Source organism: Poecilia reticulata, chromosome 10 (genome assembly GCF_904066995.2).
Source record: "Poecilia reticulata chromosome 10, P_reticulata-male-v2, whole genome shotgun sequence".
In the NCBI taxonomy this organism is placed as follows: domain Eukaryota; kingdom Metazoa; phylum Chordata; class Actinopteri; order Cyprinodontiformes; family Poeciliidae; genus Poecilia; species Poecilia reticulata.
This window is the reverse complement of record NC_088839.1, coordinates 13,009,778-13,022,226: the sequence shown is the minus strand read 5'-3', so window position 1 is coordinate 13,022,226 and position 12,449 is coordinate 13,009,778. Positions and strand designations below refer to the sequence as shown.

At 38.5% G+C, this 12,449-nt stretch overlaps 1 protein-coding gene across 2 annotated transcripts; it reads left to right on the top strand.

The window, feature by feature from the left end:
• The first annotated feature begins 2,322 nt into the window (after positions 1–2,322).
• LOC145553126 (nerve growth factor-like) lies at positions 2,323–10,758 on the top strand. Of its 2 annotated transcripts, XM_081611773.1 has the most exons (3): positions 2,323–2,469; positions 2,874–2,925; positions 8,540–10,758. In XM_081611773.1, exons 2-3 carry the CDS (start codon positions 2,901–2,903, stop codon positions 9,109–9,111), a joined length of 597 nt encoding a protein of 198 aa, XP_081467899.1. In that variant the 5' UTR covers positions 2,323–2,469; positions 2,874–2,900; the 3' UTR covers positions 9,112–10,758. The 2 variants fall into 2 exon arrangements, with proteins under 2 accessions (XP_081467899.1, XP_081467900.1); XM_081611774.1 differs by lacking the exon at positions 2,874–2,925 and having other exon boundaries at positions 2,363–2,469.
• Positions 10,759–12,449: the final 1,691 nt, after the last annotated feature.

Here is a 12,449-nt window from a genome sequence, read left to right as displayed (position 1 = left end):
AAGAAAGTATCTAAAAGGCAGATAGAGGGTATTTTTAATGGTTTTTCACTTTTAATGAAAGATAATATCTAAAAGGCAGATAGTGGGTATTTTTAATTACTTTTCACCTCCAAGAGAGTAAATAAAGTAACTATCAGAAGGTAGTGGTGTTTTTGTTCTTTTTCGCACCTAAAGAAACAAAGTAACTATCCAAGGGAAGAAGATTGGTGGTACTGTAAGATTATGCCTGTCAAAAATGGGAATTGATTTTAAGGAACTTGTTTAGATATTACAGCATACAGAATACTAGAACTGTGTTGCCTCAATTTATAATTTTTACAAATGTCACTTCAAAAGCCGCATGCTTGTCTGTCCAAGTTGTTCAATATGTTTTGATTGCAATACATTTTTAAGACTGCAACAGAGGAGTAGGAAAATACACATTAAAACTTTTTAAAATTTAATATACTTTCAAACTGGCTTGACAGTACAAGGGAAACAAATCCTAAAGTAATAATTGTTACTTTTGGATAAATTCTTTTTGCATTAACTGTCATTAATAAAGGATGAAATCTTCAATGGGATTCCTTGTGAAATATGATAAATGATTTTCTTAACTGCTTTTGTGGTCATTTTTTTAGAGAGTTTATTAAAATGTATCCCTCCACCGGCAATACGCTGGGCCAAAAGGGGGCAGTGTCCCCCTCAAACAAATGTCTTGCCCCCTCAAATGAAACTTGCCACAAATAATACAACAGCTCCCTTATGCGAGGCTCTGCAGCGCACCCTGCTGGGCAGGCTGCGGTCTTCTTTTTCTTTTATGAAGAAAGTAGCTGTCTAAAAGGCAGATAGTGTCACGTTCGGGTTTAGCTTTCTGACCTGCACATGCAAGAACTCTGCGCAGAGCTCAGATATCAGTAAAAGATGTTTATTATAATGAGCAGGCAATAATCAAAAGTTCAGGAGTCAGGGGATCAGCAACCAGGGGACTGGACTGGAAGGGAATGGGTTGATGGTGAATTCAAGGTCAGTGGGAAAATTGCAACGTAATGTCTTGACTGAAACATTCTGACTTGGGTGGATTTCAATTTGAATGGTGGAGAGATCTGAAGGTTCCTGAATTGAGGTTTTGATGGACGGAGGTGCTGCGGGCCAACTGAAGGAGCTGTTGAGGTAGATGGTGTTGGAGAGCGGACAGGTAAGTTCTTCTTTTCACCGGTCTTCTTTCCAGGCAAGGGAGTCAGTCAACATGAGTTCCAGAGGAGTGTGAGAAAACGAAGATGTGAGTGGAGCTTGGGCAACCGGCTGGTAACTTCCGCCGGCGTCACAAGGAGAGGGTTCACAGAGGAATAACGCCAGGAGCTTGACAACTTTGTGTGGATGGATCGAAAATGTCGCAAGGAGGCTCCTACAAAGGTACAGAACAATTACTAAGAGTTCAAAAGAAACAGGTTGTCACAAGGAAAGCACTGGTAGCCTGCAGTACCATTACTGGCTAACAAACTGGCATTGAAGTGTTGACTGCTCCCTCGTTTAAAGCTCCGCTGATGAGATAATGAGCTGCACAGTCCACGCCCTCCAAACACCAATCTTCCAGCTGCCTCTGGTGGACAAAGGAAAAAACAGCACTCCTAACCTCCCAGGATCCCAGGGGGTATTTTTAATCCTTTTTCACCTTTAACGAAAGAAAGTAACTAAAAGGCAGATAGTGGGTATTTTTAATCTTTTTTCACCTTTAACGAAAGAAAGTAACTAAAAGGCAGATAGTGGGTATTTTTAATTATTTTTCACCTCCAAGAGAGAAAGTAAAGAAAGTAACTATCAGAAGGTAGTGGTGCTTTTGTTCTTTTTTCGCATCTAAAGAAACAAAGTAACTATCCGAGGGAAGATAGTGGGTGGTACTGTAAGATTATGCCTGTCAAAAATGGGGAATTTATTTTAATGAACTTGTTTAGTTATTACACTAAACAAGTTAGTGTTATTACACTAACACAAAATATTAGTACTGTGTTGTAATTTGGCACTACCATCATAAGGTGATGGATATGGGCTTTTGAATAAATTATTTTTGCATTACCTGTCAATAAATGGGATTCCTTGTGAAATATGATAAATAATTTTCTTAACTGCTTTGTGGTCATTTTTTTAGACCCCGGCTATACGCTGGGGCAAAAGGGGGCAGTGTCCCCCCTCAAACAAACGTCTTGCCCCCTCAAATGAAACTTGCCACAAATAGTACCACAGCTCCCTTATGCGAGGCTCTGCAGCGCACCCTGCTGGGCAGGCTGCGGTCTTCTGTCTGTCTGTCTGCGCACAACCTGCAGCTGAAACCCCTCTAGTAAACAGCCAATCAGCATTCAGTATTCAAACGAGATCCCGCTCCTTCAAAAAGACCGGCTTGCCAGCAACAGCGACTTTATCTGTCAAGTTGTACAGGAAAGGAGCACAGTGTTTTGCTAACGCTACAAAACAAGCCCCAACGTTTCACAGGTCAGTAAAAGGTTTTAATTTTTAAAACATTTCGAGGGAGTTGGAAGCAGCTCCTTTATGTTCACCTTAACATGTCGTGCTGCGCAGTCCGGTGTGTTTCGGTTCAGTTAAAATAATCAGTTGAGCAGTTTTTCCCAAGTTATCTAAACAACCACGATGTGTTCACTGGTAGTAATCGCAAAAATAAATTTCCAGCCAGAAAAACAAACTTATGGACTGAATATTTTCTGTGTGTGGAAAATGTTTGCGTTTTGTATCGTTGAATATTAATGCTTCACGCTACGGATCTGCGTGTAAAGCATAGATTCAGTTCATCTTTAACATTCAAAGATTAAAGGCGTGGAAAAACTTTAAATGGATGTTTTTCACTAATTTTGAATTTCCCCTTATATTTTCACCTTAAGGTCATTCAGTCCTACCTGGCACCGCACATGAGCATGGCTGCAAAACTGAGCGGTAAGAAAATATTTTTGGTGCTTTCAGTTTCTAAGCAAAATAACTTGCTTTAGACATAATGTTATGCTGTGTGAAATATTTTCAAAATATTAATTCACTTTGATATTATTGTTGCTTTTAGATTTGAATTGCTTTAAGATGCATAACTGCATTATTCATCAAATAAGATTAATCTCATGTCGTTGGTTGTTAAATCTCTCGGCTGAAAAAATATCTTTAATTTTCTAGATTTTAGAAGTTTTTTTTCGTGGGGGTGAACGCAGTTTACCCCAATCCCATGACGATTATATTTATTAACAATGCTAATGTATTAGAGGTTGCACCAACGACTAGTCAATTCTTTACTCTGCAATGACTTTTACAGGCGGTTAGTCCACTACTTGCAATCACGTGGCAAAAAAAAAAAAAAATTCCAAGAAAATGAAAGATCAACTATGTGAGCTTCTCAGACAGTTCGTATTGTATAAAAATGTAAATAATTAACCAAAGAGAAACTGCAGACTTTAGCAAAAGCTACCGGAATAGGGGCGCTGCGTAGCCCCTATTCCCCTATTCTAAGGTTAAAGGCGTGGAAAGGCAAACACAGACCAGTGTTCACAAAGACATGTATTCCAGTCACATTCTTTTATACAAAGATGCAATTTCTTCAGCCAAATCAACATATTACTCCACTTTAATCAATTCTAACAAGGATAACTCCAAAACTTTATTTTCTGTACTTGCAAACATTACCAAACCACTAGATTCCCTTCCTCCCCACCTGTATAACTCTGATTTTTGTAACACTTTGGTATCATTTTTTTACTTCAAAGATAGAAATTATCCATCAGGAACTTATACCCAGTCTCGCCTTAACATCACCTGTCCCAGTTTCAGTTGTTCCTACCAATTCATTCTCGGTCTTCAGCCTTCACTCTGTTGATGATGTCACCAAATTAATTCAACAATCTAAATCTTCAACCTGCCATTTAGATCCTCTTTCCACTGTTCTTGTTAAAGTGACCCTCCCCTCTCTGTCCCCTCTCATCACTAACATTATACATTCTTCCCTTACTACTGTTGTTGTTCCCTTGGCTCTCAAAACTGCAGCAATAACCCCAATACTTAAGAAACCTGGTTTAGATCCCAATGAACTCAATAATTGTCGTCCTATCTCAAATCTTCCATTTATTTCAAAAATTCTAGAAAGACAGTTGCTGCTCAACTCCATTCTCATCTTTCCAGCAATAATTTATATGAACAATTCCAATCTGGCTTCCGTCCACTCCACAGTACAGAAACAGCGCTTCTTAAAATTACAAATGATCTCCTTGCTGCTGACTCTGGTTTATTATCGATACTCCTTCTCCTTGATCTGACTGCGGCTTTTGATACAATTTCACATAACATTCTTATTGACAGATTATCCTCTCTTGGCATTGTAAATACACCTCTCAACTGGTTTCGTTCATATCTCTCAGGCCGCTCTCAGTTTGTTCAGTTAAAATCATTTTCCTCTTGCCCAGTTCCCGTGTCCTCAGGTGTTCCCCAGGGCTCTGTCCTGGGACTCTTGTTGTTTATCATTTACCTTCTCCCCCTTGGTAATATTTTTCGCAAACATAACATCCAGTTTCACTGCTACGTGGATGACACCCAACTCTATGTTTCAACCAAACCTAATTCCATGCTTCCATTTTCCTCCCTCACTGACTGTCTTCTTGAAATAAAACAATGGTTTACTCTTAACTTCCTCAAATTAAATTCCAGTAAAACTGAACTTCTCTTAATTGGTACTAATTCAATACTAAGTAAACTTGATAATTTCTCCATTTCAGTTGATAACTCCTCCATTTTTCCCTCCCCTCAGGTCAAGAGTCTGGGTGTCATCCTCGATAGCACCCTCTCTTTTGCCTGCCAGGTCAATAATATCACTCGGTCAGCTTATTTTCGTCTCCGAAACATTCGCCGTCTCCGTCCTTCTCTCACTCCGCACTCCACTGCTGTTCTGGTCCACAATTTGGTCACATCTCGTTTAGACTATTGTAATTCTCAACTTTTTGGTCTGCCACAGAAAACTCTGCATAAATTACAATTGGTTCAAAATTCAGCTGCTCGTATCATTACACAGACCCCTTTAATTCATCACATCACACCTATTTTACAACAGCTCCATTGGCTTCCAATCACATATCGCATCAACTATAAAATACTTCTTCTAACTTTTAAAGTAGTTCACAACCTCACACCTTCATATCTCTCGGACCTCCTTCACACTGTCACACCCACCCGTTCACTCAGATCCTCTTCTTCTGTCCATCTCACCGTCCCCCATGCTCGTCTTGTCACTATGGGGAGCAGAGCATTCAGCCGCTCTGCTCCCAAACTCTGGAACTCACTCCCACCTGATCTCCGGAACATCGAGTCTCTGCAATATTTTAAGTCCAAACTCAAAACCCATTTGTTTGAACTAGCATACAACCTTTAATTATCTTTGTACTGTCTTAAAAATCCTGTTTGTGTTTTTATGTTTTTTATTACCAGTATGTATTTTATAATTTGCTTGTTTTTATGTCAAGGTGACCTTGGGTGTCCAAAAAGGTGCCTACAAATAAAATGTATTATTATTAACCTATTATTATTAACCTATTATTAACAGAGCTGCACAGTGGCGCAGTTGGTAGGGCTGTTGCCTTGCAGCAAGAAGGTTCTGGGTTCGATTCCCGGCCTGGGGTCTTTCTGCATGGAGTTTGCATGTTCTCCCTGTGCGTGCGTGGGTTTTCTCCGGGTACTCCGGTTTCCTCCCACAGTCCAAAAACATGACTGTCTGGTTAATTGGCCTCTCCAAATTGCCCCTAGGTGTGAGTGTGTGTGTGCATGGTTGTGTGTCCTGTGTGTCTCTGTGTTGCCCTGCGACAGACTGGCGACCTGTCCAGGGTGTACCCCACATCTCGCCCGAAACGTTGGCTGGAGATGGGCACCAGCACCCATCCCGACCCCACTGAGGGAAAAAGGGTGCAAGAAAATGGATGGATGGATTATTATAACAGCTTTTTAAATAAATCTCTTTTATATAGCTTTTTTAAGAAGTCTAAAATGGTGTAATTTTTTGTTTCTAAAGATATGTCTGACTTTAAATACACTTGCTGCTAGCAAAGATGTTTTTGTTAGTTGGTGCTGAAATGCTAAACAGTTATATTTACTAGAGATGTGCCGATCAGGTTTTTTCCTGCCGATACCGATCACCCATGAGGGCCGATCACCAATACCGATCACATAATTATTATTTATTTATTTTTTTTTCTATTATAAACACTACCGGTTACATTATGTGGAAAAAGGAACCATGAATTCACCTTAATTTAGACAAAAACTTGTTTTTAATAACTTTTTCCTAGAAGAAAACTAAACAAAACAGGCATTGTGCAAATTGTACTGCTATTGGTAATACTATCTTTAACAGACTGATAACATATGAAGGCTCTGAAGAGGCTAAATAATGCAAAGAGCCAAAATAAAACCTCTCAACATTTCCAAAAAAATTCAAGTATAAAACTTAACATTCAAAGGCAAAAACAGGATCCATTACAATAAACAATCCTGAGTTACTGAATGAAAACTTCCTGATAGCATGGCGGCTAGCTGATTACTGCTAGTTCTGAGTGACTGTTTCTGACTGAACGGAGTAATTATGCAAAGCAGGGAGGAAATCGATTATTTTATTAGAGATTATCTGTCTCATGTTAGGACAGCGAAAGTTTTAATACATATGTAAAATGTATTTTTTTAATTTAGATGCTGCAGCTTTAGTAAACAGGTTAGGTGTGAGAGTCACTACCAGGAGGAGCAGAAGCGCCGCTTCTGCAGAACCGCCGCGAGAACAGAACCACATCGCAGCTCGAAGACTTAAATAATTTTGCGGGTTATTTGTTTAGCTTTCTGACCGTCATGCTAATCCCGGTGAATGTTTGTAGCTGTGCGCTGCTTTACCTGCTATCTGATCCTCCATATGTCTTTTTTACTGCAGTGAGCCTCAATGTAGCCAAACTCCATCAAGTATGGCATTGTTTTTATGCCATATTAGATTTGTCGTGTTGATGCATTTTGACCTGCTTCACCCCATGTGCTTCAATTTTCCGCCGCAACACGCAAACGTCCCCATTCACTCAGTGCGTTATAGTTCCTCATTGCTTAGGATTTGTTGCTGCGCGTTTGCGCAGTGTGAAGGAAAGAGGAGACCAGTTGCACAGGGAGGCTGCGAAATGAGATGCAGGTGATCGGTTTGTGTGATCGGCAACAAGGGACCGTGATCGGCGATCACAGATCATACACTTTTTCCCGGAAATCGGCCGATTATGATCTGTGGCCGATCGATCGGCACACCTCTAATATTTACTGTTTGTTTTTATAAGAATTGTTGGCATTTTGGCTTTTAATGTATTTTTGTTTGTCAGTTAATTACATATTTATTATTTTAGTTGTCATCAGAACTGTGGCAAGTACTTGAATGACAAACTGGTTACTTTTAGTTGGGGAGATTATAAACCATTTATAAACTACTACAAATACATTGGCTATTTGTTCACCATGTACTTCAGACAGTTTTTACTTTTATACTTTATTTGAAACGTGGGCATTGGGTCCTAATTACTGCAGAAGAGGTAAAATCCTCCCTAAAAAGCTGTGATCTTATACACTTGTTAGTCTTTATCATTCAGCCAAATATGAAGAAGTGTAAAAATATGCATATAAAAAAGAATATAAAGATTTATCTTTGTCGTACAGAAATACTTGATGAAGATAATTTGAAGTCCATTGGGGTAACATCAGCAATGTGTTTCTCATGCTTGTCTTGAACTATTTCTGCTACTTTCCTAGGATTTTCCAACTAATAAAAACCACTGCCAAGAAGAAATATTATTTTATATGCAATTTATAGTCACAAATACATTACTGAGAAAAAAGCACAAAGAAATTATCCTTAAGATTTTATTTTGAACAAATTGACTATAGTGGCCTCCAAGTGCATTAAATTTGAAACTGCTGACCTATTTGATTAAAAAGTTTGGACACATCTGCTTAAAATAATCTGAAACCTGTTAACCTGGAAATCCCAGAACCAGATATAAACAAGAAGGACAAAACATAGTTTCTCTGCTACTTTCTGCACATAAAGGTCAAGTTTTATTTTAGTGGGTCATTGTATTTATCTATTACCTTATTAAACCACCAATTTAATCTTTGCTTTTTTAATGTGAAGCTTAAACTTTATTATCATTGTTTGTAAGTGTGTCATGTTTTTGATTATCTTCATCTGTTTACTCTTCTGTGAAGCAGATTGAGTCACCTTTTGTATAAATGCTGGTATTCAGATGGTCTTGCCTACGACCAAGCAGTAAATAAACTAGTGAACACACAAAGGTTTTAAATCCATTAGAGTTGGCTAAAAACAAGCAGAAAACACAGCTGAAGGGTGACTTCTGTTTGAAGCTACTTTACAGAAACATCAGTAGTCATAAACACCTACAACAACAGTGGTTTTCACATCAACGTACCAGAAGCTGGCTTCTTCTGTCCTTTGGATGTTTTTTGATTGTGTTGTAACAGTTGTGTTCGCTCTTCTCATTGGTCATCTCAGATTGTGTGCCCATGAGGTCATCCATGCTGGCCCTGTTTCTCGTCCTCCCCATCATAGGGGTCTTGTGCAGCGTCACAACAGCGCAACAGGATGACGACGCCTCCATCCCCTCTGTGGACCCCAAGCTCTTCAATAAGCACCGCTATCTCTCACCCAGGGTGCTTTTCAGCGCAGATCCCCCCGATGAGGAGCCAGCAGGGCTACAGGGCATCAGCGGGAGGATTCGAAGGCATCCTCCACAACGGGGGGTGTTCTCGGTGTGTGAGAGTATTAGTAACTGGGTGCAAAACAAAACCAGTGCCACAGACCAGACAGGCAGGCAGGTGACAGTGCTCGAGTATGTGACCGTAAACAATGTTAAAATGAAACAGCTTTTCTATGAGACGTCGTGTTACAAGCCTCCAGTTGGAGGCTTGAAATGTTTGGGAATTGATGCGAAGAACTGGAACGCCCTCTGCACCAACGCGCATACATTCGTCCAAGCACTGACTTTATTCGAATCAACGGTGGCTTGGAGGTTCATTCGGATCAACGCGGAGTGTGTGTGTTCGATCAGCAAAAAATCGGGGTGAGTGAAGACTCGCCCATAGAGTGAGTCTTCACTCCTGGCACACAGAACACAATGTAGACGGACGCATTGAAATGCCGTCCAGCGTGTTTCTGCACATAACTTATCACCAATGACTTCTCACGCTCTGCACAAAGTAAATTATTCTTGTGTGTGTCAAAGTATCAGGACTGCATGTATGCACACGAGACCTGGGTCAAAGAGTATCTGCAAGTAGTTTTAGCCATTGAAGTATTAAAATGATTGTGAAGGGGTTTTAATCAGCTGTTGTTTTTATAAAAGAGACAGTGTTTTGCAAAAACAAAACAAAAATTTAGGAGTTAGATAATGTGTTTGATAGCTTTATACATTTAAATGTGACATAAAAGCAAAAACAGAATAAAATATTAGAGCTGTAAAGATTTTTTCACATCATCCCATCTATGCAAGTCATACTGGCTGTTTACCTTGCTAATGTTTTGCCCTTGAGATAAGAGAACAATACTGGAATCCAACCAGACTTAAACTAAGCAGTGATGCAGGTTTATAGCATTCAAAGACAAATGACCACAACCCATAAGACAGAACAATTTTATGTCTTTCATAGTGCATTTTTTTCTCTACTGAAGGAACTGAATAATTGTCAGATGTTTGGAAAGAGAAGTGAACAGTATTCAGTCGGTTGCAGTTTGGCACTTTACCACAAGATATCGCTAAGCAAAGGTAAATTTAATGCAATTTGAAAGTTACATGTAAGTAGAATCTCTTGCTAGTTTAAACTATATTTTAATATTCTCCCAATTCCAAATGATCACTTTTATAAAACAGCCTTAGTTTAACAGGAACTTTAGTCCTTTCTTATTGCAATTGAGTACTTAGTGCTTAAAAAGGAATTAGGAGGTACTATCCAGTAACATTTTCACTGAATTCAGCTTTCTCCTTACATTTTGTATTATGTTCAGCCTAATCAAACCACAAAACTACAATAAAATTAGCCCCAAACCTTCAGACAGCACATTTGCCCTGCTGCAATGTGTAATTGAAGGGATTATGTTTAAGGCCATCCACAACATTTTATATCGGAAAAAGAATTACGATGTGTTAAATTCCATATTAGGACAAAGAAGCGGGCTTGTGGACCCAAACCACAGATGCACTGTAAACCACAGCTTCTGAAAACACAGCATTTCAGTTTACAAGTCTATTTGACTGTAGATTTACAAAGCAAAGGCTAAAATTTGTGTTGTTAATAGCAACTGAGTCGATCACAGTAAAAGTAAAAAAATGTTGCGATCATTTTTGCCTCACTGTTCACCGTCTTAAAGAAAACGCGTCTAGCTAAGAGAGATTAATAAAACCATTCAGCAGATACAATTTAACCCAGGTCTGTTATAAGCAATCTGTTAGTTTTTTTAAAAGAATAAATAATTATGTTATTATACGACCATAAACTGTATGTTTTATGAAGTGCTTCCTGCAGCTATGAAGAAACATCACAAAAACTGTGAGATTAGCAGCTTTTGTTAAAAAATACAGACAAATGTATATGTTTTTGACAGATCATGAACTTGATTTATTGCTTTTGCTGGTCTTTATGTTGATTCTTCTCACTATCATTCAACAATTGGTACGAATCAAGAAATATCTATTAAAAATGTTAAACAGCAAATGATTCATGAGGCCTACTCACTGATTATATCATGATTTAGCATATTCTTTGTTTTGGCAGTGACATTTCACTGTTGTCAGCACACAAAAAATTGGGCGGCTGGCATTCACTTGGTATTAGTTGGGACATTTTTGGGTTCTCAGCCCAGGTTTGTGTCACAACTTGTGTTCATGAGCCAGTCTTGTGAAACTCTGGATTGGAAGCACAAGGAAAACCGAAATGAAATGATGAAGCTGGAAAGGAAGTGTTTTACAATAAGACATTTCACTTTTAATAGTTTCAACCTGTCAGATATAAATGCAGTTTTTCAACCGGAGCTCTTGAATCTTGAGCTACTCAAGAGCTGCTCCCAAAATCAGATGCAACACTTCCCTCTAGTGGACAAAGGCTAGAACTGAACCTTGTCAGAACCTAATCCTACTGAACATAAGGAAAATTATTCTAGTTTCTAGAATACCCAGTTTGAAATTACAGTCTGGTGGTAAAATGAAAAATACAATTAAGATGTTATATTTACTGAAACAACTCCAGAGGAAATATAATAAGGTTGGAGTTGATTGGATTTAGTCCTGTGTTCTACATTTACCCCACAAAAACCTGGTTATGTTAAGTCCAATTTAATTTAATTGTTAAAATAAATGTATCCATCCATTTTCTTTACACCCTTGTCCTTTAGTGGGGCCGGGAGGGTTGCTGGTGCCCATCTCTAGTTAAAAGTGTCATGATTTATTGAATGACACTTTATGACAAGTCATAAATATTCATGAAGACTTACTCATGTTCATGACAGGAGTTATGTCATGTTTATGACGGTGTCATGACAGTCTTATTCAAAACCCATCAAAGAAAGTGTTACTGAAGAGACCGTTCATCCTCATTCCAAACACATTCACTTAAATTTTCACTTTATGGTATTCACATTATTTATTGACTGTATATCAAATATATTTTAAATTTAACTGAAGATATGACATAATACAATATATAATATTCAATAAAATACAAAGACTTAAATCTTATTGTATGGACAAGGTCATCAAATCACTACGTTGCCTTTAGGAATTTTTAATGTCCGGCAGGTGTCAGTATTGAGTGACACAGAATCGACACAGTTTTGCTATGTGTTGATACATGAAGCCCCATCTACCCATCATGACATTTGTTCCCTTTTTTAAATTATTTTTGCCATTAGGTCATAAATATAATTGCTAGGGCCAGGAACTGATATTTTCAGTGAGACATCTCTCCACTGGCTTTCTCTCCTTTAATGTGTAGAAATGCGAAAAACCAATTCCTTCCCGTGGATAGTTATTTTGTTTCTTTAGGCGCATAAAAAGAACAAAAACACCACTACCTTCCGATAGTTACTTTCAGTGAAAAATAATCAGAAATACCCACTATCTCCCTTACTTTCTATGTTAAAGGTGAAAAAAGATTAAAAATACCCACTATCTGCTTTTTCGATAGCTACTTTCTTCACGTAAAGGTGGAAAAAGAATAAAAACACCCACTATTTACTCTTTAGATAGTTTACTTTAGTTCACTAGCAGTCGGAGCCTGTACCAGCAAATATGAAGAAAAAAAAACAAAAAAACAATTGAAACCGTTCTAACCCGATAAATTTATTGAGGTTCTTTTGGATCCAGTTGGTCGGCAGTCGCAGAGACGAGACCTCGGTCTCCCCTCGTTCAATT

Excerpts from the sequence above, each read along its gene's own strand:
- LOC145553126 (XM_081611773.1), top strand. The coding sequence starts at position 2,901 with ATGAGCATGGCTGCAAAACTGAGCG. Across the intron at positions 2,926-8,539 it reads CATGGCTGCAAAACTGAGCG|ATTGTGTGCCCATGAGGTCA; the intron begins GTAAGAAAATAT and ends TGGTCATCTCAG.